Consider the following 23,827-nt stretch of genomic DNA (forward strand, 5'->3'; position numbering starts at 1 on the left):
CCCTGGGAAAAAGGGAAAAAGAAATGTAGAAACAATTCTCACTGCAGGGAAAAAGAAATGTAGAAACAATTTTCAGCACACAAGCCCCTCAGTCTTTATAAATCACATGTAGGCTGAATGGATCTGGCTGTAGGCTCTTGTTTTCTGGCCCCATGAACTTGTTTTAATTTCTCTCAGTAATGATATAAAAGGTTTTGTGTCGCAGTCTTGCATGTCTGTTAGTATGCATAGGTCTGTTTTCTAGTTCTTTTTTTTTTTTTAAAGAGAGAGTGAGAGAGGAGAGAGAGTGAGAGAGAGAGAGACAATTTTTAATATTTATTTTTTAGTTCTCGGCGGACACAACATCTTTGTTGGTATGTGGTGCTGAGGATCGAACCCGGGCTGCACGCATGCCAGGCAAGCGCGCTACCGCTTGAGCCACATCCCAGCCCTTCTAGTTCTCTTTTCAGCAGTGCCCAATCAGCTATTAAAAGCTTCCACTTAATTCTTAATTTGATTATTGAATTTTTATTTTTACGTACTTGATACCAGGGATTGAAACCAGGGGTGCTTAGCCACTGAGCACTATCCCCAGCCCTTTCTAAGTTGCTTAGAAACTCACTAAGTTGCTGAGGCTGGCTTTGCACTTGATCCTCCTGCTTCAGCCTCCTGAGTTGCTGGGGTTACTGGTGTGTGCCACTGCATCCAGAAAGTTTATATTATATTTATTTTTTAGGGAATAGGGTCTTGCTATTTTGCCCAGGCTGACTTCAAACTCCTGGTCTCAAGCAATCCCCTTGCCTCAGCCTCTCAAGTAGCTGGGACTATAGGGGTTATTGGGTTTTGAGAAAGTTCTATAATGTACTTTTTTTTTTTTTTTCCTTGCAGTACTGGGGATTGAACCTAGGGTCTCATGCCAGCCACACAACTACTCTACCACCAAGCTATATCCCTAGCTCCCTCCTCCTCCTCCTCCTCCTCCTCCTCCTCCTCCTCCTCCACCACCACCACCACCACCACCACCAAGCTATATCCCTAGCTCTCTTCCTCCTCCTCTACCACCAAGCTATATCCCTAGCTCCCCCCTCCTCCTCCTTTTTTTTTTTTTTAAGATATATAGGTATCTGCTGAAATACTTAAACTTGTATATCTCCTTGAACATATTCAGCAGTTATTTTAAAGTCTACATTTGAAGCTCCGGTATCTGCAGCCATGATGGGCCTCTGCACTGTCTGTTATTTTTCTAGTTTTCTTACTATCTTGTCTCATATGCCTAGTTACATTTTGTTATATTCAGGATTATTGCATTAGTAAAATTTGTTTGTAGAAATAATTTGAGATTTAGAATTATATTTTCCTCCAGAGAGAATTTTTATTAGCTTATGCCATGGGTTTGGGGAAACTGACACTCTGGGAGCACCTTAATCTACTTTCAAGGTTGATATGACTGGAAGTTGAGCAGCAATCCCTTATGGGAGTCTATTTCCCTCTTTCCATTCACCTTTTTTTTCTGAGTTGCAAAGGCTGATGGTCTCCACCGAAAGCAAGGGACTGTCCAGGTTTTTAACAAGCCCTGTCCATACTTTTGGAAAACTGTCAAAATACACTGATCTTGGGGTTGGGATGTAGCTCAGTGGTAGAGCACATGTGAGAACCTGAGTTCCATACCAACACCTGCCCCAATCACAGATCAGCCTCTGAACAGCCTCTAAGTTTGAAAACTTTAAGCCCAGTTTCCAGGCCTCCATATCCTCAAGGTCCTGGTCTAATAGTATTTCAAAACCATGTTTGCTCTCTGATGTCTTCAAATAGATAGTTTCCAGTCTTTTGATTTTTTTCAAATTACTAAAAAAAAAAAAAAAACAAACAACTTTATTTACTATTTAGCTTTTTGGCTCTGCTGGTGCGTTTGGCACTTGACAATTTTCTGTTCCTAGACAGGGAAACCAGGCCTGAGCCTGTTACGCATTCAGCACACATGGAACCACCATAGAATTTGCTCAGGTGCTTTTTCGTTTTAGACAATCCCTTAAAAGCTTGTGGGATCAACCCCTCTAAGTATATCTGGGCATGTTACATGTGCTTTCCCAGGCTTCTTGGGATAAAGCTAAACAATTCTATTACCAGGGGTGTGAGGAAGTCTAGTTATGTTAGAGAGCCTATGATGGCATGTCAAATCCTGCACCACACTAAGTGTTTATAGACACAATTCTTAGCATAAAGAGTTGAAAAGATTTTTTTCTTTTTTGTAGTACTGAGGACTGAACCCAGGGCCTCGAGCATTTGGCAAATGTTCTACCCCTGAGATACACCCAGCTTTTTTTTTTTTTTTAAATCTTGCGACAAGGTTTTGCTATGTTGCTAATGATGACTTCAAACTTGTAGGTTTCCTAACTCTTTTAGGATTACAGGCATGAGCCACTGTGCTTGGCCTTAAGCAATTTAAAAAATATTTTTCCAGGCTATCTAGTTACCTCCCCATTAGGATAGTCAATCTAAATTACCTACCTACCATTACCAGGAGCTTAAGTCCTCATAATTTTTGTGTTAGTTATTTGAATGGTCTTTTACAATATGCAAAATGTTAGTACACCACTGTCCTTTTTTGTGTTTAAAAAACATATTTTTTTTTCTTTTGTATTGGGGATTGAACTTGGGCACTGGACCACCGAGCCACACCCCCAGCCCTATTTTGTATTTTGTTTAGAGACAGGGTCTCACTGAGCTGCTTAGCACCTTGCTTTTGCTGAGGCTGGCTTTAAACTTGTGATCCTCCTGCCTCAGCCTCCTGAGCCACTGGGATTATAGGTATGTGCCACCGAACCGGGCTACTAAAAAACATAATTTTTATAGAAACAATTAGGCCCTTGCACAATTACTCTCACCAACAAGAACTGTGCATGGTTTCTGTCTTGGTGTTGGGATGGAACCCAGGGCCTTGGACATGCTAAGCACGGAGCACTATCAATGAGCTCCAACCCTGCTCTTGAATTGCAGGTTTCTATATTCATGGCAATAAGATGTACCCAAAGTAATGTGTTTCTCATTACCTCTTGGGTACTCTTGGCAAACATTATCAAAAGTGGAATTGCAGGGCGTACACTGCTCCTCCAGCAATGTAAAAGAGCACTCAGTTTCTGACCTGTATTAACACTGGGTTAACTGATTCACAAGTGTTTATGGAGAATCTATTACGTATGATATAACAGATACTGATTAGTTAGGTAGTTGTGAGACCTCAAGCTAAACCCTAGAGTTCACGTTTTAGCTCTCTTCTGCTTTTCCAAGTTACGTATTCTTCCCAAATAGTTTTTTTTTTTTTTTTGTGGGGGGGTGAGGTGCTGGAAATTGAACCCAAGCCCTCACATTTGCTAGGCCAACTTTCTACCACTGAACTACATTCCCAGCCCTCTTCCCAAGTATGGACAGAACTCTAATTTCCACTGTTTAAATTCTTTTATTTTTTTCAAATCAAACTGAAAAGGTAGAATAGTCAACTCAATATTTTTGGTTACTAGTGCAATAATGTTTGGCAATTCTAAAAACAGGAAAAACAAGTAACCAATAAGTGTATAAAATTTTCATTAGAAGTAAAATGCAAATAAAAACAATACACTATTTTTTCTATCAAAGTGGCAAAACATTTTTTTAATGATAATAAATACCCAGTGTTCGTAAGGGTCAGAAAGTGAGTGCTCTTTTATTCTGCCGGAAGAGGGTAAATTAGCACAGCTTTTTGAGGAACAAGTGTCAAAACAGCAAAGCCTTGGAAATGTGCACACCCTGCAATTCCACTTCTCATAATGCCAAGGAAATAATTATGAGTGTGGATCCAAACTGAGTGTGATGGTGCACGCCTGTAATCCCAGATATTTGGGAGGTGAGGGCAGCTTGGACAGTCTAGCGAGACTAAGCTCAAATTAAAATAATAAAAGGTCAGATGCAGCTCAATGGTAGAGCCCTTGCCTACCAGGTGTGAGGCCTTGGTTTCAATCCCCAGTACTGCCAAAAACAAATTTAAAAAAATGTGGGATATAGAATTAACTATGAGGCTGCACATTATATCATCAATTATAAAAAACTGCAGGCAACCTAATAGTGGGTTATAGAAATAAATTATAGTGAAGTGATACAATAGAATATAATAATAATAATGGTGTACATGGATGGGTAGCTTCTGACAAGGGAAGATATTCACCCTTTTATTATTTTGTAGTGCTGGGGACTGTACCCAAGTACTCTACCATGGAGCTACATCCCCAACCCCTTCACTCTATATTATTAAACAACAAAAAGCAAGTTATAAAAGAGTACAGTATGAACTCACATTTCTTTTAAAAACTGTACATGTAATATATACATATAAAAACAATGAGAAGGACATGTATATCCTTGGCATTATCATTGGCAATCTCTGGATGGTAGAAGTCTGAATTAACTGAAAAAAATTATACCCATTTTAAAATTTTATTTTAACAAACATGTACTGTTTTTTTTTTTTTTTTAAAAAAAAGAAAAGTTAAAGGCTAATTTTAAAAAATGCTGAGCTTAGGTTTTGACTTCTGATGTGAACGGCCCCATGTCCCTAGGGGCAATTACTTGGTTTTGTTCTTCTGACATGAGTGGGTAATTCTCATTTGTTCATGAAATCTCATAATAATGGACATTTGGCCATATGTCAGGAAAAGTTCTCTGTTTCTACTAGAGCTCATTCAAGCTGAATGGGGAAGGAAGCCACCTTTTTAAGCAAATAGGTTAGTTGCAAAACTATGCTCAAGGCCTGTACTTTAGTGGGGAAGTCCTTAGAAAGTTCTGGAATGAAGGGAGAAAGAAGCAACAGATGCAAAGGAAGGGACTTATTCCTAATTTCAATGTTAGGCCTCTGGAGGTGGGGGTCACTCGGAGGACACCTAATATTTAGTCATACAGATCCCTTCCGAGAAAGTAAGTCATTTCAGAAAAGAAAGGGCAGAATACTTGCAAATCATGGTGAATACTTAAGCTTGCTAGTATCAAACACAACAACCCCAAAGCAATAGAAGAGGCATATTGGTGGGAAAAATCTGTATTCTGGACTGGTAGGGAGATTCATTTGAATCAAAACTCTGAGGAACACACTGAGCATGTCCGATAAATCATGATGCTATCTATTACAGAAGTCTGTCCTAAGAACAAGGTAATAAAGTTACCTGTCCAGAGGAGATAGGCAAAGGCCTTTCCCTCATATATCCCATATCCTCCAGTCTCCAGGAGAGGCTGGTTAACTGTCAAGCTTGTTTCCCTTGGGTGGCTCAGATGGGGCAGACAGTCTGAGGCTAATATACAGGCTGTAGGCATGAGGAGCCAATAAAAGGAGAAACCACATTAACTTTTGAAGGAAAGAGGGGCCACATCCATCTTTGCAATAAAACACCAGTGTCCACCCAGAGCAAAGATTCTCAAACATGATATTAGAGATGTACCCAAAGTAATGTGTTTCTCATTAGTGATTTAAATACTGAAGTCTGTATATGTTTTACTTTTAGAAATAATAAATTAATGTAGATAACAAGGTTAGCCACAAAGCAGTATGTCTCAGATATGTGTATGCCTTTTTTTTTTGGAAGGGGTACTAGAGATTGAACTCAAGGACACACAACCACTGAGTCACATGCCCAGCCCTATTTTGAATTTTATTTAGAGACAGGGTCTCACTGAGTTGCTTAGTGCCTCACCATTGATGAGGCTGGCTTTGAACCCTTGATCCTCCTATCTCAGCCTCCCGAGATGTTGGGATTACAGTCGTAATCTGTGCCCAGCATGCGTATGCTTTCTTTTTTCTTTTTTTTTTGTGGTGCTGGGGATTGAACCACTGGCCTTGTGCATGCGAGGCAAGCACTCTACCTACTAAGCTATGTCCCCAGCCCCCAAATATGCTTTCCTGAATGAGAAAAAGATGGAGTTTTAACTATCAGCACATGAGCATCTTTTGTCATATGTCATGGCTAAAAAGTTGAATTCTGCTCTTCTAGAGCAAGAAAAAAACAAAAGCAAGTCCTGGGTAAAAGACAGCCTCGGCAGAGCGCCAGGGATGAGACTAGATTTGTGGAGGTATGACAGTATCTTAAAACAAGGGGAAAAGGGATCAGGACACGTTATGCACGTGGACCTGGCCTGAGGCATGCAGGGGGCGCGGAGGAAGGAGGCCTGGCCCTGTGCGTGCTCCAGTGGAGGTGTTGGTGCTCGTCACTTGTATTAGTACAGAGAAGGCAGCACAGGAGTTACAAAGGTCCAACGCCAGTTCTTGTGGGGAGAGCTTTTATAGTTGGGGTGGATCTGAGTCCCCATCCCCTCAGTTATTCATGGGAAACCCGTTCCAAGGCCACATAGAAACTGTTCTTGTCATCGAGGCAATGCCAGCCAATGGGTCCAATTTCACAGTCTGCGCAGACCAGAAACTTGATGTTGCCCACATCCTTGGTGAAGCCCACATTCTCAAAGATGAACATGTCATCCACCAGCCAGTGCTCCTGGAGGAGATCGCCTTCAGGGTTGCTGCCGTCAGCCAGAGCTGGCTTCTTTCTCATGGAGGGAAGGAAAAGCTGCAGTGGAAGAGAACATAAGGAACATACAAGCTGAACTGGCCCAGTCACATTGTCACTCTCATTCTCTTTACACTTTGCTCCTAGCAGCTTTCTGAAGGGGGGGGGCGGGAAATGAGGAGCCCTTTCCTCAGGATATAGACTGGAATGCTGAGTGGCTCTTCTGGGTCTAAAGAGAGATGGAAGAGAAGCTCAGCTGGTGGCTTCCCTGCTGCACTGACTGATGTGGGGCTTTGAAGGCCCCACTTGGCCCCAGGCTCTCCCTGGCTCATTGTGCTCCAGGCACACTGGTCTTGCTTCCTGCACTAGCACAAGTCTGCTCTGCCCTCAGAGCTGGGCATGGCCAGCACCTTCTTTTTTAAAAATATTTTTCTAGTTATACATGGACACAATATCTTTATTTTGTTTATTTTTATGTGGTGCTGAGGATCCAACCCAGTGCCTCACTATGTGCGAGGCAAGTGCTCTGCCGCTGAGCCACAACCCCAGCCTGGCCAGTACCTTTTTGGTGTTCAGCTCAAATATAACCTCAGGAAGTTGTCTCTAACCAGCCTGAATTAGCTTTCTATACTGCCCACTGCATTTTTTTTTTTTTCAAAAAGAAAGTTTGAGGGCTGGGGATGTGGCTCAAGTGGTAGCGCGCTCGCCTGGCATGCATGCGGCCCAGGTTCAATCCTCAGCACCACGTACAAAGAAAGATGTGGTGTCTGCCGAAAACTAAAAAAATAAATATTAAAAAACTCTGAAAAAAAAAGATAAAAAAAGAAAGTTTGATTGAAGTATAAGTATGAACAATTCATAAACTACACATATTTAAAGTATATAGTTTGATACATTTCAGCACATTTATGCACTGGTAACACTGTTATCATAATTAAGATAACTAATACATTCATTACTCTTAGCAGTTTCCTCATGCTGCTTCCACTTTTTTTGTTATTATTTTCTGATTGATTATCATCATCATTAATATTTTTGGTATTGGGAACTGAAACTAGGGGCCCTTTACCACTGAGCTACATCCTCATCCTTTTAAATTTTGAGACAGGGCCTCATAAATTGCTGAGGGTGGCCTTGAACTTGTGATCTTCCTGCCTCAGTCTTTTGACTTGCTAGAACTACAGTCATGCACCACTGTGCCCAGCTGCACATGACTCTTTTTAACTTCCTCCACAAGAGCAGTTTATAATACTTTAGCTGCATCCAGAATGCTGAAAGACACAATGCCCCTCTGCTTCTCATTATTACTGCTGTTATCTTACTCTTTTCTCACCTCACAATATATTTCTAATGCATTTCCAAACTGCATTACTATAGGATGGCCTTGGTGTGCTAGTCTGGCATTGGAGGTAGCAGAATTGAAACCTGGGCCACACTGTAGTGTGTAGAGGATCCCTGAGGGGTGGGAGGGAGCCCTGATCCAGAACATGTCTACTCCACATCCTTCAAGCATCTAGCTTATTAATATTATTATTTGTGGTGCTGGGGATTTAACCCAGGGGTGCTCTGTCACTGAGCTACAACCCCAGCCTTTTTTTATTTTGAGACAGGGTCTTCCTAAGTTGCTGAGGCTAGCTTCAAACTTGTGATCCTCCTGCCTCTGCTTCCTGAGCAGCTGGGATTACAGGCTTGTGCCACCATGCCCAGCCTGGCACCTGGCTTATTAAAACATATCTCTACTACCCTTGGCTTTGTGACCTGAGATGTCATCTGAAGATGTTAAAAATATGAAATTTTTCCTCCTTCTGCTACATTGTCATTTCAGTCCTTCTTTGCTTCATCTGATAGTTAAATGTGTCCCCAATGCTTTTTCTTATCCTAAATGAAAATGAGAACAGCAGAGACTTAAATATTTAAGAGTTGGGAATCAAAATTCAGGAACCAAGACACTTGAATTCCAGACCTGTCTGTAACTTTCTGTGGGCCTGAATTTCCAAAAAAATATTACTGGTCTGTCCTTTGTCTTACAGGTGTGAAGTCACACCAAAAGCAGAATAACTAGTTAAGACATTTGGTAACTAGTTAAGATATTCAACCAAGAATTCAGTGTGTCCAACAAAACAGAGTGCTTAAACCAACTGTCTTTAGGAGGTGCCCAGCAAAGGGGCACCAGCTTCCCTCTCCTGTTCCCGATTATAGTGCAAAGCGTACATCTTCAGTGTCTCCTCTGGTAGCCACTAAGACCTAAGACACTGCTGTTATTAACTGTCATTCATGGCATCATTTTGGGCCCTGTTCCATACACTCCTCAACACTCTTGTTTTTATTTAGCTCCTATAAGCCAGACCCACATGTAGTAAGACTACACCTTCGTATGCACATGTACATGCACATCTGTGCCTGGACCTCAACCTTTTCATCCCAAGGCCAAGAAAAACTCTAGGGCCAGGTGACTGGCTATGACATCTGGAATAAAATAAGGCTTTCTGGAATGACTGTTGGGGTGAAAATAAAAATAAAACATTCATATCAGGGGCTGGGGTTGCAACTCAGTGGTAGAACATTTGCCTAGCATGTGTGAGGCAGAGTTCTATTCTCAGCACTGTATATAAATAAATAAAATAAAGGTCCATTGACAATTGAAAAAAAATTCATATCAGATTTAAAGCAGGTGTCTCAGTTGGTGACCAAGGTTGCCAGTGATATCCTGGCCAGGTAGGTTATCTTTGTTATCAGTACTACAGTTAGTTAGTTAGTACCCCTACTCTTGGATAGCTTCTTCAGGAATAGATAGAACACCACAACCCAGTGAGCTTCTGTTGATGCACTGATCACAGTACCCTTTTAAAAATAAAACAGCTCCCTCTCATTGTAAAAATACATTCTCATACAAAACTTGGCAAGCATACTACAGTTTGAATGAGAATAAAAACTGTTATAATGCAGAGTAAACTTCTGTTAACTTTGTGGTAATTATCTCCCTTCTGTGAAAACTTGTGGTTTAAACATATCTATAGGGCTGGGGATGTGGCTCAAGTGGTAGCGCGCTCGCCTGGCATGCGTGCGGCCCAGGTTCGATCCTCAGCACCACATACCAACAAAGATGTTGTGTCCGCCGAGAACTTAAAAATAAATGTTAAAAATTCTCTCTCTCCTCTCTCACTCTCTCTTTAAAAAAAAAAAATAAATAAACATATCTATAAACTCTTTGATAATTCTCTGCTAGGAGGTGGAGCATGGGCAGGCCAAGATGACTGCCTTGGCTATAAGGCAGTGAAAGTGCCAGGCTAGTTTAAAAAGGGCATGCAACTTGTGTTTCTCTTGGGATACTTGCTCTGAGGGCCTTCAGCCATTAAATTAGAAGTCAGATTACTGGGCATGGTGGTGCATGCCTATAATTCCAGCAATTTAAGAAGCTGAAGCATAAGGGTTGCAAGTACAAGACCAGCCTAGGCAATTTATTTATTTTTAAAATAATTTTTAAAATTGTAGATGGACACAATATCTTTATTTGTTTATTTTTTATTTGGTGCTTGGGATCAAACCCAGGGTCTCACACATGCAAGGTGAGTGCTCTACCACTGAGCTACAGTCCTAGCCCCAGCCTAGGCAATTTAGCAAGATCCTGACTCAAAATAAAAAAGGGCTAGGATTGTGTAGCTCAGTGGTAAAGCGACCCTGGGTTCAATCCACAGCACTGAAAAAAAAAAAAAAAAAGTAAGTGAAAATAAATAATAATTAAAAAAGAAACAACCCAGAAATTCCATGTACTTTTTACCCGGTTCCCCCTAAAGATAACAGTTTGCAAAACTGCACAACATCCCAATCAGCATATAAACACAGATTAGTCCATAGATTTAATTATTCAGATGACACCAGTTACTTCTCATTTGTACACTTGTGTATTTAGTTCTTGTTTTTTTTTCCCCTTCCCATTACTGGGGATTGAACCCAGGGCTGCTCTACCACTGAGCTACATCCCCAGCCCTTTTTAATTTTGAGACAGCAGGTCACTAAGCTGCCCAGCCCAGGCTGGCATCAACTGTGATCCTGCCTCAGCCTCTTGGGTAGCTAGTGGCACCATGCTCAGCATGGGCATATTTATCTATACCATTTTATCACATGTAAGTTTGTATATCCACTGTCACAGAAAGACAGTGAATAGTTCCATTGCCTCAATGACCCTCACACTGCTCTTTTATAATCACACTCAGTGTACCCCTACCCCATTTCCTATCCCCTGGCAACCACAAAATTTTTGCTTATGAAAAACTTTGTCATTTTGAAAATGTTATGTAAAAGGAAGCATACAATATGTAATCTTTTAAGATTTCTTCCTTCTTCCCTCCCTTCCTCCCTTTTTTTCTCTTTTCCCTCCCTTCCCCCTTCCCCTTCCCCTCATAATGGAGATTGAACCCAGGGGCACTTAACCACTGAGCCACATCTTTAGACTTCTTAATTATTTTTAGTGACAGGGTCTCATTGAGTTGCTTAGAGCTCACTAAATTGCCTCAGCCTCCTGAGCTGCTGGGATTACAGGTATATACCACCATGCCTGGCATGAGTCTTTCTTTTGATTCATATCCTATCCACTTCATGGATGTCCACCCCCATGGCTCTCTCCCCACCTCCATTCTAATTATCTTAACTCCACTTCAGCCTCATTTCCTGCCACCATTCCACCCCAGGACTGGGAACTAAACCCAGGGGCACTCTAACACTGGGCCATACCTCCAGCCCTATTTTGTATTTTATTTAGGGACAGGGTCTCACTGAGTTGCTTAGTACCTCACTTTTGCTGAGGCTGGCTTTGAACTCTCGATCCTCCTGCCTTGGCCTTCGGAGCCACTGGGATTACAGGCGTGCGCCACTACACCCAGCTCCCCAGCCCTGTTTGAGACAAGTCTCATTAAGTTGCTGAGGCTGGTCTTGAACTTGTGATTTTCCTTTTGCAGTGCCCTGGGGATTATAAGCATTTGCCACTGTGCCTGGATTCTGTCACTTTTATCAGACTATGTTCAGTTCTTCAGATGTACTATACTTCCTCTCAGCTATAAAATGCTGTTCACCCTGACTCTACTCAGCTTAATTATAACTTCCTCCACTAAAAACTTTAGGAAAGGCTATGACAAATATAGGTTCCCTAAACCAAAAATCTGATCTGAAATGCTCCACTATCTGAAGCTTTAGAAGCATCAACATGATGCCACAAGTGGAAAATTCCACAGCTGGCCTCATTTGATGGGTCATAGTCAAAACACAGGTACTAAAATACTGCATAAAATTACCTTTAGGCTATGTGGAAAGGTGTATATTAAACAAAAGATTTTCATGTTTAAACCTGGGTCTCATCACCAAGATATCTCATTATGTATTTGCAAATATTTCCAAATCCAAAAAATCTGAAGTCTAAAACACTCCTAGGATGAGGATGTACCTCAGTGGTAGAGCTCCTGCCTAGCAAGCAAGAGGCTGAGTTTCATAGCTAGCAATGCAAAAGATAAAAAAATAAAACACTCCTATTCCTATGCATTTTGGAAAAGGACTAGTCAACTTAGTCCTTTTCAAGGGATAGGGATATTTTATTTGTGAAACCAATTCTATGAATAAAAAGAACATAAATCACATGCTACATAAATAGTGCAGTTTTGGTGCTGGCTAAACATACTGATCCACTATATCCATACTAACACATTATTTAGCTGGACTCATAGCTTTTTATTCATTAATTTATTTAAATCCAAACATTTCCTAGGTTCTAACTGATGTGCACAGTCTAGTTGTACAAGATGTAGAGATATGGACCTCATTGTCTAGTGTATAAGCAGCAAACAGAACAAATATTTTAATAAGATCAACTGAGATGATAGATGTGAGTGCTTTCCAGTCTGTAGGCCAGGATTTCTCAATGTTGGAACTACTGACATTTTGAACTAAAGATTTCTTTGCTCTGGGAACAGGCCTGGGTGTTACAGGATGCTAAGCAGCATCTCTTGCTTCTACTTGCTAGATGCCAGTAGCACCCCTCCCCAATTTGGACAACCAAAAAAATCTCTAGATATGTCTCTAGATTTTTCCCTTTGAGGGACATAACTATGGAAACATTGCTTTAGACTAAAGAACTATGGAATATGAGATGCAGTAATTACTGCACCCTAGATCTTTTTTTTTTTTTCTCCCTTCAAGGTTTCTAAAGCTTTACAGGGTTTCAGTTAGGGAGTGCAGTGCCCTTCAAGTTGCAAATTGTTCTCTATAAGGGCAGGGACTTTTTTCTTCTTCCCTGAAATATATAACATATAATAGGTGAAGAAGTAATAACTGGTTAGAAATCTTCCATGAGATCTCAACTTCCTGTTCACATCATATCCTAGAATTTATGTTATTTGTGGAAAGAAAGGAGTACTGAAAAATAGTACTAAAATCAAGGGGGGATCTGGGTTGGATCAGAGTAGGGCTGCTAGAGTCTGGGGAAAGCATAATATTCTTCCAATAGCCTTTTTCAAGAAATAGGAAATTTCCAGAAACTCTGAAGCAATGGTAAAACACAAACTTAATAGACAAAAACAAAAGACCAAAACAAACAACCCTATCTCTTTATGTCTTTTTAAAAAGAGGGAGGTGGCACATGCTTGTAATCCCAGTGACCTAGGAGGTTGAGGCAGGAAGACTGCAAGTTCAAGGCTCACCTGGGTAACTTAGTAAGAACCTATTTCCAAAAAAAGAGACCAGCAATGTACCTCATTGGTAAAGTACTCCTGAGTTTAATCCCCAGGCATCCCAAAATAAAATAAGGGAAAAATATTAGCCAGGTGTGGTGGTGTACACCTGTAATACCAACCTACTCAGGAGGCTGAGGCAAAAGGATTGAAAATTCAAAGCCTGGGAGACCCTGACTCAAAATAAAAAATAAAATGGATTGGAGATGTAGCTGTGTAGTAGAGTCCCTCTGGGTTCAATCCCTAGTACTGCAGGGGAAAAAATAAAAATAAAAAAGAGAAGAGAAAGAGGGGTGGTGGAGGTGAGCATTACACCTAAAAAACAATTCTTATGCTCCTTTCTAGAACAGCAGCCACTCTGTGTGAAAAAGAAATGTAACATGCATAATGTAATTTGCTTACACAATGTTTGGCAACACTAGTTTACAATAATATATATCAAACAAAAAATAATTTAAACATAAAATTACCCAAGAATTTTATAAAAAATATTTTTAATTGTAGATGGACACAACACCTTTGTTTTTCATGTGGTGCTGAGAATCAAACCCAATGCCTCACACATGGGAGGCAAGCACTACCAATGAGCTACAACCCCAGCCTACCTAAAGAAATTTTTTTTTCATACTGGGGATTTAGCTCAGGGGCACTCAACCAGTGAGCCACATCCTCAGCCTTATTTTGTATTTTATTTAGAGACAGGATCTCTGTGAGTTGCTTAGCACCGAGCTTTTTTGCTGAGACTGGCTTTGAACTCGTGATCCTCCTTTCTCAGCCTCCCAAGCTAATAGGATTATAGGCATGTGCTATCACGCCCAGCAGGAATTTCTTAATGTCTGTTTATAAAAGTAGACAACTTTCAGAGCATAAGAAATGGATATGAATACAGTATGTACCATGCTAATGCTTTCACACAAATTCTTCCCTACATCATCTTCATTTTTCAGTCCAGAAATCTTAAGTTCATGGTTTTGTTTTTTTTAAGTTGTAGATATACACAATATCTTTATTTTATTTATTTTTAATTTTATTTATTGGTATGTGGTGCTGAGGATAGAACCCAGTGCCTCATGCGTGCTACATGAGCACTCTGCTACTGAGCCGACCCCAGCCCTTTATTTATTTTTATGTGCTGAGGATCAAATGCAGTGCCTCACATATGCCAGGCAAACGATCTACCAATGAGCTACAACCCCAGCCCCTCATGGCAATGTTTATGAATGGTAAGGTAAGGATTTAATTTTGAGACCCATGTTCTTTCCACCTCTCTGTGATACTACTAACTTGGTAAAATAAGCCGAGAACTCTACTTCCAATCCTTGGGAGTCTTCCCAAGAGAGCAGGTGGGACTCCAATCTCTCTAGAGGGGAAGTCATCTAACTCCCACAGAATGGGGGCGGGGGTGGGTTTGATTCCTTTTTCCTTCTCTTATGAAAAAGGCTCTCTGCTTTGGAGGAAAAGGGGCTTCTTGCTACTATACTGAAAACTGCACTTTACAATCAGTTCAACTGCATGAAATAATAAGTTGGTCTATGTTATTTTTAAAAAATCATTTGGAATGATAGGATATGCATGTGGTTGCAATGAAATTATACTCCTGCACTTTCCTAAGGGTATGTTACATTTTAATAAAAAGTTTACCAAAATAAAAAAAAATGTATCAACTTTCTCATTTGGAGTGATGGTGGTACGATGAGTATTAAAAGTCCTAATCTGAAGAAAAATTATTTGTTTTCCTTCGAAATTTATTTCCAGAATTTCAGATATCTATCTCACATGAAATGATTCTTCTCAAAACTGGCTTGTAGTGCCCTGGAAAATTGTGTACCAGGAATTATTCTGCGTATCCCTACACCAAAGTTGTATCTGGAGCTCCAGATACAGTGGAGTAAGGATCCAGGCGACAACAGATCGGCGACTGAAAGATGCACCTGCGGGTCTCACAGGTTGGCCAGAGCTCCTGGAAGCAGCGGGCTGGGGAGCACTCCTCGCACTAGCACGCGGAAACCTCCCTGGGCTCGGAGGGGCGCGTTGCCCGCGCTCGGGAGGGACGCCTGGGGGAGGCTGGCGCAGAGGAAGCTCTCCTGCGGCAGGATCTGGGAAGGTCCTTCCACCCAAAGGCTTCACCGGTCCCGGGGAAGCGGCCCACGCAGCTCCCCCGACACGGCCGCAGGGGCGGAGCCTCGCCGCCAGGAGCCAGTGGGGCGGGGCTTAAGAACGGCGCGAGGAGGGGCGCGGTCTCCGGAAATCCAAGAGCCGGGACTCAGACTGCTTCGGCCCGTGGAAGACTGCAATGTAAGCGGCCTCTAACCTGCCTTCCTACCTGTCGACGGGAGAAGAGAGCGGTCCCTGGCTGCAGCACGCGAGAGCCACAACGTTGGCACAGCACCGCCTTCCGGTTTCGGCCCTCGGCTGACACCAATTCGTTTGGGGGCTCCGCTGGCTCCATCGCCGCTGCCGCCACAGCCTCCCCGGCCACGACCACGCAGGCGCTGCTTCTGCTCGCTGGCACTTGACTGCGCTGGCGCGGCTCGGCAGAGGCGGGGCGCGAGCGCACGATCACCCCCTCTGCGCAGGCGTCCGCTTCCACCGCGCTGTAACCTGCTGCGCAAGCGCCCTCATTCATTGCCCAGCCCGGGTGGCTGTCAGCATGGCTTTGTGACAGGGACACCTCCTGTGACCATTGTCAAAACCTTACTCCGCATACCCACCCGGTGACCAGGCTCCCTTTAGTATTAAGATCTAGACAAAGCATTAAGGATGGCCTTACCCTTCAGTTTTCTGCGATTGTAAGCGTCTTGCGAATGGATAGGGATATTATTGGGAATACTGTGGAGGAAATTCGGGTCGAATTCCCCTTTCAGCAAGGTCTAACCATGTTATCTTTTTTTGTAGGAAGCAACTTAAGAGAGATGAATGTCTTTTTGGTGTTGGAAAAGATGCGTGGACGTTTTTGTTACTCTCTGGTGTAATAATAGTGACTACTAGGCAGCAAAGCAACGTGCTTTAGTGGGTTTTGTAACTTGTTAAATCATTGCAGTTTCCTTATGGGGTTGGCACACTAGGAAGGCAAAGATCAGAAATTTCTTTCCAGAGTCCACAGAATGAATGCAGCTCTAAAATCACTATTCTTATTATACTATATTATATCACCTCAATTATTAGTCTTTACATCTCCAACTTAGTAGTTGCATCTTAGTTACATCTCAGTACATTCTAGTACAATAGGTAACATTTACTGAAATGGTCAGGGAGAACAAAGTAATCTGCCCAACATCTCCTGCTGTTTTCTGCTGCTGCTTTCATTAGTTCCATTTTTAGTAATAATACACCAGACATGATGCTGTACCCTGAGGTACAATTAGGGTCTCTGTATACGTGAATATAACCTGAACAGGAAGACACTTGAACCCAATGGCATGTAATAAAAAACATTAAGGAGCAAAATACCCTAAATGGACTGGGGAATACTTTTGTCTGGGGAGTTGAAAGGGCTTTACCTAGGTGACTTTTTAACTAGGCATTAAGAGGCGACTGGGATTATCAGGAAAGCCCGATTTTAGAGGGAAAAGTATAATCCACGAACCAGGGTTAAAGCAGATTTAGGAATGGTAAATAGACAAGTGACAGAAGCACATTATCCCTGGGAGAAGGTAGAATGGGACTAGATCTCATGGGTCTAATGTCATACTAAGGAATTTTAACTTTAAAATATAGGAAATGGAAATCTATGGAATTTTAGGCTGGAAATAACCACAATATATACCAATAATCTCTTATATGTTAAGTACTGTAATGATTATATCTGAGCTTCACAGAATAAAGGAATCGGATAACAGAAGAAGAGTAGTAGTAAGGACATCAGGAGATTATTACCTCATGAATCCAGCATAAAGGCCTGAGCTGTCTGGTAGAAGAGAATGAAGATATGGGAATGGATCTGAAACTAAGAAATGTAAGAACTTAGAAACTAACTGGGTGTCTACTGTGATGACAGACAAGAGAAAGCTTTCCTTAGCTAAGTAAGTAGGTGACTGGCTACTAGTTATAGGAGCTAGAATAATGAGGAACCACCAAATTAGGGAGATCCTTGTGTACAAGTGAGAAAATGTGAAGGTGTATAAAATTGGGGAATAAAGTAGAAAAGGAGCAGTGAGTTTTACATGTTGATTTCCTGTAGAACATTCAGCTGCGGCTTCATGTTTTACATGAATTTGGTGGCTTCATGTATTTTTGAATTTGGTCTGAATTCAGGAGTTGGTACTAGAGCCATCAGTCCTATACCTCCATTTCTGCCTCACCTGCAATTTCCCCTTGATCTCTTCCTGAGATAAGATGAGCCAGGTTTCACAGGCTGTGGTTAGCAGGCACAACCCCAGAAACAAAAACAAAAACCCCAAAGATCAAACAAAACAAAAAAGCAATAATAAAAACAAAAATTACAATGTGTCAATCCATATGATAAAGAAAGGCTGGCAGGCCTCTGTAGTGAAAATGATTTCCTTTTAAGCACTTCCTTTTGCTCTGAGAACATCCAAATTTTTGCAGTTTCGCAGGCCTTCTGCATAGCTGTTTACATCATGTGCAGTAAATTGAAGTAAACAGAAAAAGGACTGGGGTGGGTGTGTGTGGTGGTACACATCTGTACCCAGTTTACTTGAGAGGCTGAGGCAGAATCTCAAATTTGAGGCCAGCCTGGGAAAATGGCAAGATCTTGTCTCAGTATCAAATAAAAAGGGCTGGGGATGTAGTTCAGTGGTAGAGTGCTTACCTAGCATGCATGAGGCTCTGGTTCAATTCCCAGTATGTCAAAAACAAAAACCTATCACAACAAAGGATTGGGGTGACTGAAAAATTCAAGTGGGTGTTAAATAAGTTCAAGACTGCACCTCTTTATTTCCTTTGGTTTCAAGTAAACTCCAGGTGGGAAAATGGCCAATGAATACGACAAATTCAGATTAACACTGAACAGTTTGGAGAACTTTGTGGCCAAAATGCTATTTCTTACCCTTTTCTAACAAAAACTGCAGAGCTAGTTGGCACACACATGGTGAACAGAGAGAGTCAGGACCTACAGCTGATCTGTATGCCTATTCCTTAAAATGTCTGAAGGCAGAGCTCATTAGCCACAAACATGTATGTATATGTGTGTGTATGGTGCTGGGGATGGAACCCAGAGTTCATGTATGACAGGTAAGTGTTCTGCCACGGAGCTATATCCCCTGCCCACACAAACTCTCTTAAAGGCATTTGAGACAGTTGACTTTTTTATTTTCTTAAAAAAATACAAAGGAAATTAATTCTGTAGGTCAATACAACTCAGAAAGAGGAAAAAGTGGAATTCCAGAGCAAAGGGAAAGTGCATCCTGTTTTAAGTTATCACATTCCCACACTCCTATACCCATAATGCTACAACTTTATGACACAGAAGAGGTCTGAATGGTAGCTCAGAAATGGTGAGAGCAGAGGTACTGGAACTAACAAGAATTTTGGTTGTTCTTGATTATTCTGTCCTGGGATGAATAAAATTCACTCGAAAGACAGGTAAGGGAAACTTATAGCAGGAAGAAGACTAAATGTACCAAACACAGCAGTAAAAAACACTTCTTAGCAGAAGTGCGCCCTTAAAAGAACGGGGTAGTAATCAGGTAGTTAAACTACCAGGTTGCTGCTACCCCCCACCCCATCCCCAAATAAATAGTGTAATAATGTAGTAGTATTTGATTCAACAAAGAAAGTCTTTCACCCTTTCAAGATAAACATTGCCATGGCTACAAGAGCCCTGGCAGGGAATAAGATGATTGTAAAATCACAGGTACTTCTAGTTTATCCCCAGGTATATTTAAGCCATTTCCTCTCATTCCAACATTTGTTCATTCTGTATTATCTCAGTCTCCAGTGCCAAGATGTATAGCACTTTACTTTTAGAAAGAACTTGGGGTAATAAAAAGATCTTTCAAATAATATATCCTTCTCAGTCTTCTAGGTTATATTTAGTGGTAGTGTAGGTTCACTCACATCCCATCAAACTCAGTTCATGTCACTTATTCTAACCTCAGTTTGGATATACCAAACCTTTTCCCCTAAGGGATGTCACAAAGAACTCTTCCCTTGGCCCCTAAAGTTTTGATAGGGCTCTCCCTTTTGTTTTTTTCTGAATGGAACTGTGGAGTCCTCAGCTCCTTGTAGATTAGAAAAGGTATTTGTTCCGGGGTGGGGGCAGGAGGGACTTGGACTTGGATTTTACCAAGCTTACTCAAGCTGGAATCCCTCCAATCATTTAGGCTGGATACTGTCTATATGTAGAGGCCATATCCACCTTAGTTCTCTGCAATGTAAGAGGCAGCACACATACACACACACACACACACACACACACACACACACACACACACACACTCCCAAGCACATGGTAATCCACCTTAGTTCTCTGCAATGTAAGAGGCAGCACACACACACACACACACACACACACTCCCAAGCACATGGTAAGAAAGAAATAATAAGAAAGTGCTCCCCAGACGAGAGGGAGAGGCTATCTGGTCTCACATCCATTCACTGTGCATTCTCTTCCCTCGGGTACCTGTTTCACACCCTTGTGTGGGATATTACCAGCGCGAGGGGGAGTGTGGTCAAATAAGTACAATCATCACTGCACTGGTGCTTGTAATCACTCTGTGCACACAGTGAGAAATAGATATTCTGGAAAGGATCCTTGACTCTTCCATAATCTGTCCTCTGGACTGGTCACTAGCTCTGGATGGTGCTCTAACAATGGTCATTTCTCTCGGAGAACACACACACCAGCATCACAGCGCTGGGTTCCCATGGATGTCACTACTTCCCAACTGTCGATGATTGGGTCATAGCATTCAATGCTACTCAGCAGGGAATTGCCATCATATCTGAGTGGGGAAAAGCAAAAGAAAAGAAATGAGCATTATGTATCAGTCCTTCATTAGGGTTATCACTAGAGATATCTCCTCCACCTAAATTGTCTCCACCCAAATATGGGGTTTGGATCCCAGAGACTCTTGCCCTGGATGCAGGATTCTATTCTGGTTTCTAAATTCTTACCCTGCAATTGCATAGAGTCTCCCCCGAAGCACTGTGGCCCCTACATAACATCGCGGAGTGGTCATACTAGTGACAGTTGTCCAGGAATCAGTGCGAATGTTGTATGCTTCAACTGAAGAAAGGTGGGCTGTGCCATCAAATCCCCCCACCACATAAATATGGTCATTCAAAAGGGCTACTCCAGCACCTGGGGAAAAAAAAGAGTGTATTAGCCAAGTAATGTTATTGTGCCTAGGATTTGAATTCTAGAAACAAAACATGGTCATTAATGGCTAGCTGAGCTCTGGGGTAGGCAAGGCATATGGAAATGCCCTACACAGGCCTAGAAAAAATCTAGGGCAGTACAGGTTTTTATATCTCCAACCTCCACACCTTCTGTATAGGGACTGAACTTAAGCTCTCTACCACTAAGCTACATTCCCAGACCCTCTTCTTGATTTTTTTATTTTGAGGCAGGATCTTGCTAAATGGCTCCAAGTGGCTTTGAACTTGTGATCCTCCTGCCTCAACCTTTATTTTTTTATTTTTTATTTTTTTTTAAAGAAAGAGTGAAAGAGGGAGACAGAGAGAGAGAGAGAATTTTAACATTTATTTATTTTAGTTCTCGGCGGACACAACATCTTTGTTGGTATGTGGTGCTGCTGAGGATCGAACCCAGGCCGCACGCATGCTAGGCGAGCGCGCTACCGCTTGAGCCACATCCCAGCCCCTCAACCTTTATTTTTATTTATTTATTTATTTATTTTTTAAAGAGAGAGAGAGAGGAGAGAGAAAGAGACAGAGAAACTTTAATATTTATTTTTTTTTTTAGTTTTTCGGCAGAAACATCATCTTTGGTTGTATGTGGTGCTGAGGATGGAATCCGGGCCGCACGCATTCCACGCGAGCACGCTACTGCTTGAGCCACATCCCCAGCCCCCTCCTGCCTCAACCTTTAGAGTTACTATGATTATAGCTATGCCTGGCTCATCTGTAAACTCTCTGACTAGGACTTAGAATGATAAAAGAAAATTTGAAATGGTTCTCTTCTTCATCTTCATTAACTCAGAGCTCAATCTCTTCACAGTAGGAGAAAACAAGGAAGGGGCAATAATGGTGAGAGGAAAGAAAGGAGTCATTACTTTGGTTATGGTCCAATATTTATCCAGAAGAAAACTGGAGGAGTAGTGTTTTCTCTTTTCTTATGTACCTAGCCTAGTCAATTTCAAAAAGCTCTCAGTGAAGGTAAACAGCTATTGTTCTGTCCTTATACACTAGATGTTTTATTTAACATATATTACAACAACACAAAATTGTATTAAATATTTTGTCATGTAGGAAGGGAATAAAGACATTAAAATGAGTAAAACAAAAAAGCTTTTGCCCTCAAATTTATAATCTAGTTGAAAGTTTATCTTTTTCTCAATAATATTTAAAGAAAAGAGGCAAGGAAGAAACTTGAATGTAACTCATACAAGTCTATAGGGAAACAGGAATTGCAACTCTGATTTACTGATACCGTCCTGTACATTAATACTGCATGTGTAAAGATTTGACAGCACTGTTTCCTGCCTCCTCCCTCAAATCTACTGGTCTTACCTGAACGCTTGGTAGCCATTGGTGTAACATTAGTCCAGTGTCCAGTATGTGGATCATATTTCTCAACTGAATTTAAAATATTCAAGCCATCATATCCTCCTGGAAAATAAAGTAGAGATCATTCCAACAAGAAAGGTAAACCCTCAGGCCCATTCCCAGTTAGCATTCCCTTAATGCTTCACATAATTTTTTTAGTTTCAATTCTCCCACAGAGTTCTAATAACCCAAACAGAAATCTAATACTACCCTACTGTTTGCTTATTAAAAAAAAAAAGATAATCCCAGTTAATGGAAAATATATTGAGACAGACCAACATTCCTTGTGGAAGGAAGTCTATGAACTTAATTTGGATAAAAAGGAATTCTACCTAGAGTCTGCTAACCATCCCTGTATCCCAGGCTGAATACCTAGACAGTAGATCACTCCACTGGCCACTACTAGTCCAGCACCCTCTCGAGCTGTCTGCATATCTCCTAGCATGCTCCACTGGTCAATGTTTGGGTCATATCGCTCCATACTGGTGTGACGTCGGCTTCCATCAAAGCCTCCAGAGACGTATATCATATCTGTTCAGAATGAACAAATTACAGACTATTAAAGAATGAGAGATTTCAAAGAATTCTTTTATTTACAATTCCCCACAGATTTTTCACATGTCTGGGAGCAAAAATGTTGTGTTTAACTGGGATAAGTCAATTATGTCTCCGAGATAAGGAAGACAGCACAGCAAAAGATCTTTAAAAAGAATGGTGTAAGATGAAATTCTTAAAAGCATTCAAAGACTACCTGGGAATCTGAAATACAACTAGTGCTAGTTCTCATCCAGCACAATGGAACTTGAATTACCAACTTTGGAGTCATTATTGAAAGATCCACAAATATCAAACAGCTTCTGTAACACTGTCAGTTCCAAAACCAAAAAGAAACATTTAACCTTGCCAGTTTATCCTCCATAATTCCTGCCATATAACAGGAGAGGTAAGAATGCTGATACACTGGTCTAGTTACAGTGAGATGGAAACATGGTCTGCACAGCAAGCCTACCTCCCAGGGTGGTAGCTCCAGCAAGACCTCGTCGGACATTCATAGGGGCCACAGAATACCAGACCCCATCCTCATCTGCTGTGGAGTCTAGACATTCCACTGAACTGAGGCGGGAACGGCCATCATAGCCACCAATTACATAGATCCGGTCATGTAGGGACACTGAGGCCACATAACGTCTCTTACGAGTGATGCTCTATGGATTTGGGAAAGAAGAGGTACAGAGGATTTCATTCAGGCAAGTTTTAGGCCTTACATTTTGCTGTCCTTTCTGTCTTTATTATACACTTCTTTGCTTCTTTTACCTGTCACCATGAACTTTTCCTGAGGCAGTGGTTCCTCCTCAAGTGGCCTCCAGCTGACCGAATGCTGAATGGAATTTTTGCTGTGGTGCTTTCTAGAAGCACATTTACTTTGTTCCAAGATTTCCAAGAGATTTCATGCCTTTCTACTACACCAAGTAATTGACTTCAGAGGCACTGGGCTAAGAGACTGATATCCTTCTATAATGTGGAAAAGTATCCCCACATTGCTAATCAATCACAGGGCCAGTATTCAAAATTACAAAAGGAAGGACTGATCAAAAGATTTCCAAGTTTTCTCAGAAAATATTTCAGTACTGAAATAATAAATACTGAGGATGAAAGATACAAAGCTTTTGAGTTCAATTGAACACAAGTTTGATTTAAAACATTTAATATAGTATGACCAGCGGTACCTAAATAATGGTGGACAGCTGAATTAAATTCAAACAGGAACACCAATGTTCCTGAAGTTTAATCTTCTGATTTTCTAACCTAAATTGTTTATTGAGGGGCTTGAGGTGTAGCTCCGTGGCAGGGCACTTGCCTACCATGTGTCAGGCTCTGGGTTTGATCCCCAGTACCACAAAAGAATAAAAATAAACAAAA

At 41.4% G+C, this 23,827-nt stretch overlaps 2 protein-coding genes across 3 annotated transcripts in view; both read right to left on the reverse strand.

The window, feature by feature from the left end:
* Positions 1-5,028: 5,028 nt before the first annotated feature.
* Rabif (RAB interacting factor) lies at positions 5,029-15,744 on the reverse strand. The gene is made up of 2 exons (XM_005330331.5): positions 15,540-15,744; positions 5,029-6,560 (listed from the first exon to the last, which is right to left on the reverse strand). The coding sequence occupies exons 1-2, from the start codon at positions 15,663-15,665 to the stop codon at positions 6,315-6,317; spliced, it is 372 nt and encodes a 123-aa protein (XP_005330388.2). The 5' UTR covers positions 15,666-15,744; the 3' UTR covers positions 5,029-6,314.
* A 2,721-nt stretch (positions 15,745-18,465) lies between these two features.
* The window catches only part of Klhl12 (kelch like family member 12), a 31,769-nt gene continuing 26,407 nt past the window's right edge, over positions 18,466-23,827 (reverse strand). For both annotated transcript variants that reach the window (XM_040278381.2, XM_078022604.1), the window contains 5 exons: positions 22,917-23,112; positions 22,280-22,438; positions 21,872-21,970; positions 20,294-20,480; positions 18,466-20,121 (listed from right to left, as the gene is read on the reverse strand). In XM_040278381.2, coding sequence (XP_040134315.1) covers positions 19,995-20,121; positions 20,294-20,480; positions 21,872-21,970; positions 22,280-22,438; positions 22,917-23,112 — 768 coding nt within the window. In that variant the 3' untranslated portion in view covers positions 18,466-19,994. The remainder of the gene's footprint in view (positions 20,122-20,293; positions 20,481-21,871; positions 21,971-22,279; positions 22,439-22,916; positions 23,113-23,827) is intronic.

The sequence above is a fragment of the Ictidomys tridecemlineatus genome, chromosome 10 (assembly GCF_052094955.1).
Source record: "Ictidomys tridecemlineatus isolate mIctTri1 chromosome 10, mIctTri1.hap1, whole genome shotgun sequence".
Classification (NCBI taxonomy): Eukaryota; Metazoa; Chordata; class Mammalia; order Rodentia; family Sciuridae; genus Ictidomys; species Ictidomys tridecemlineatus.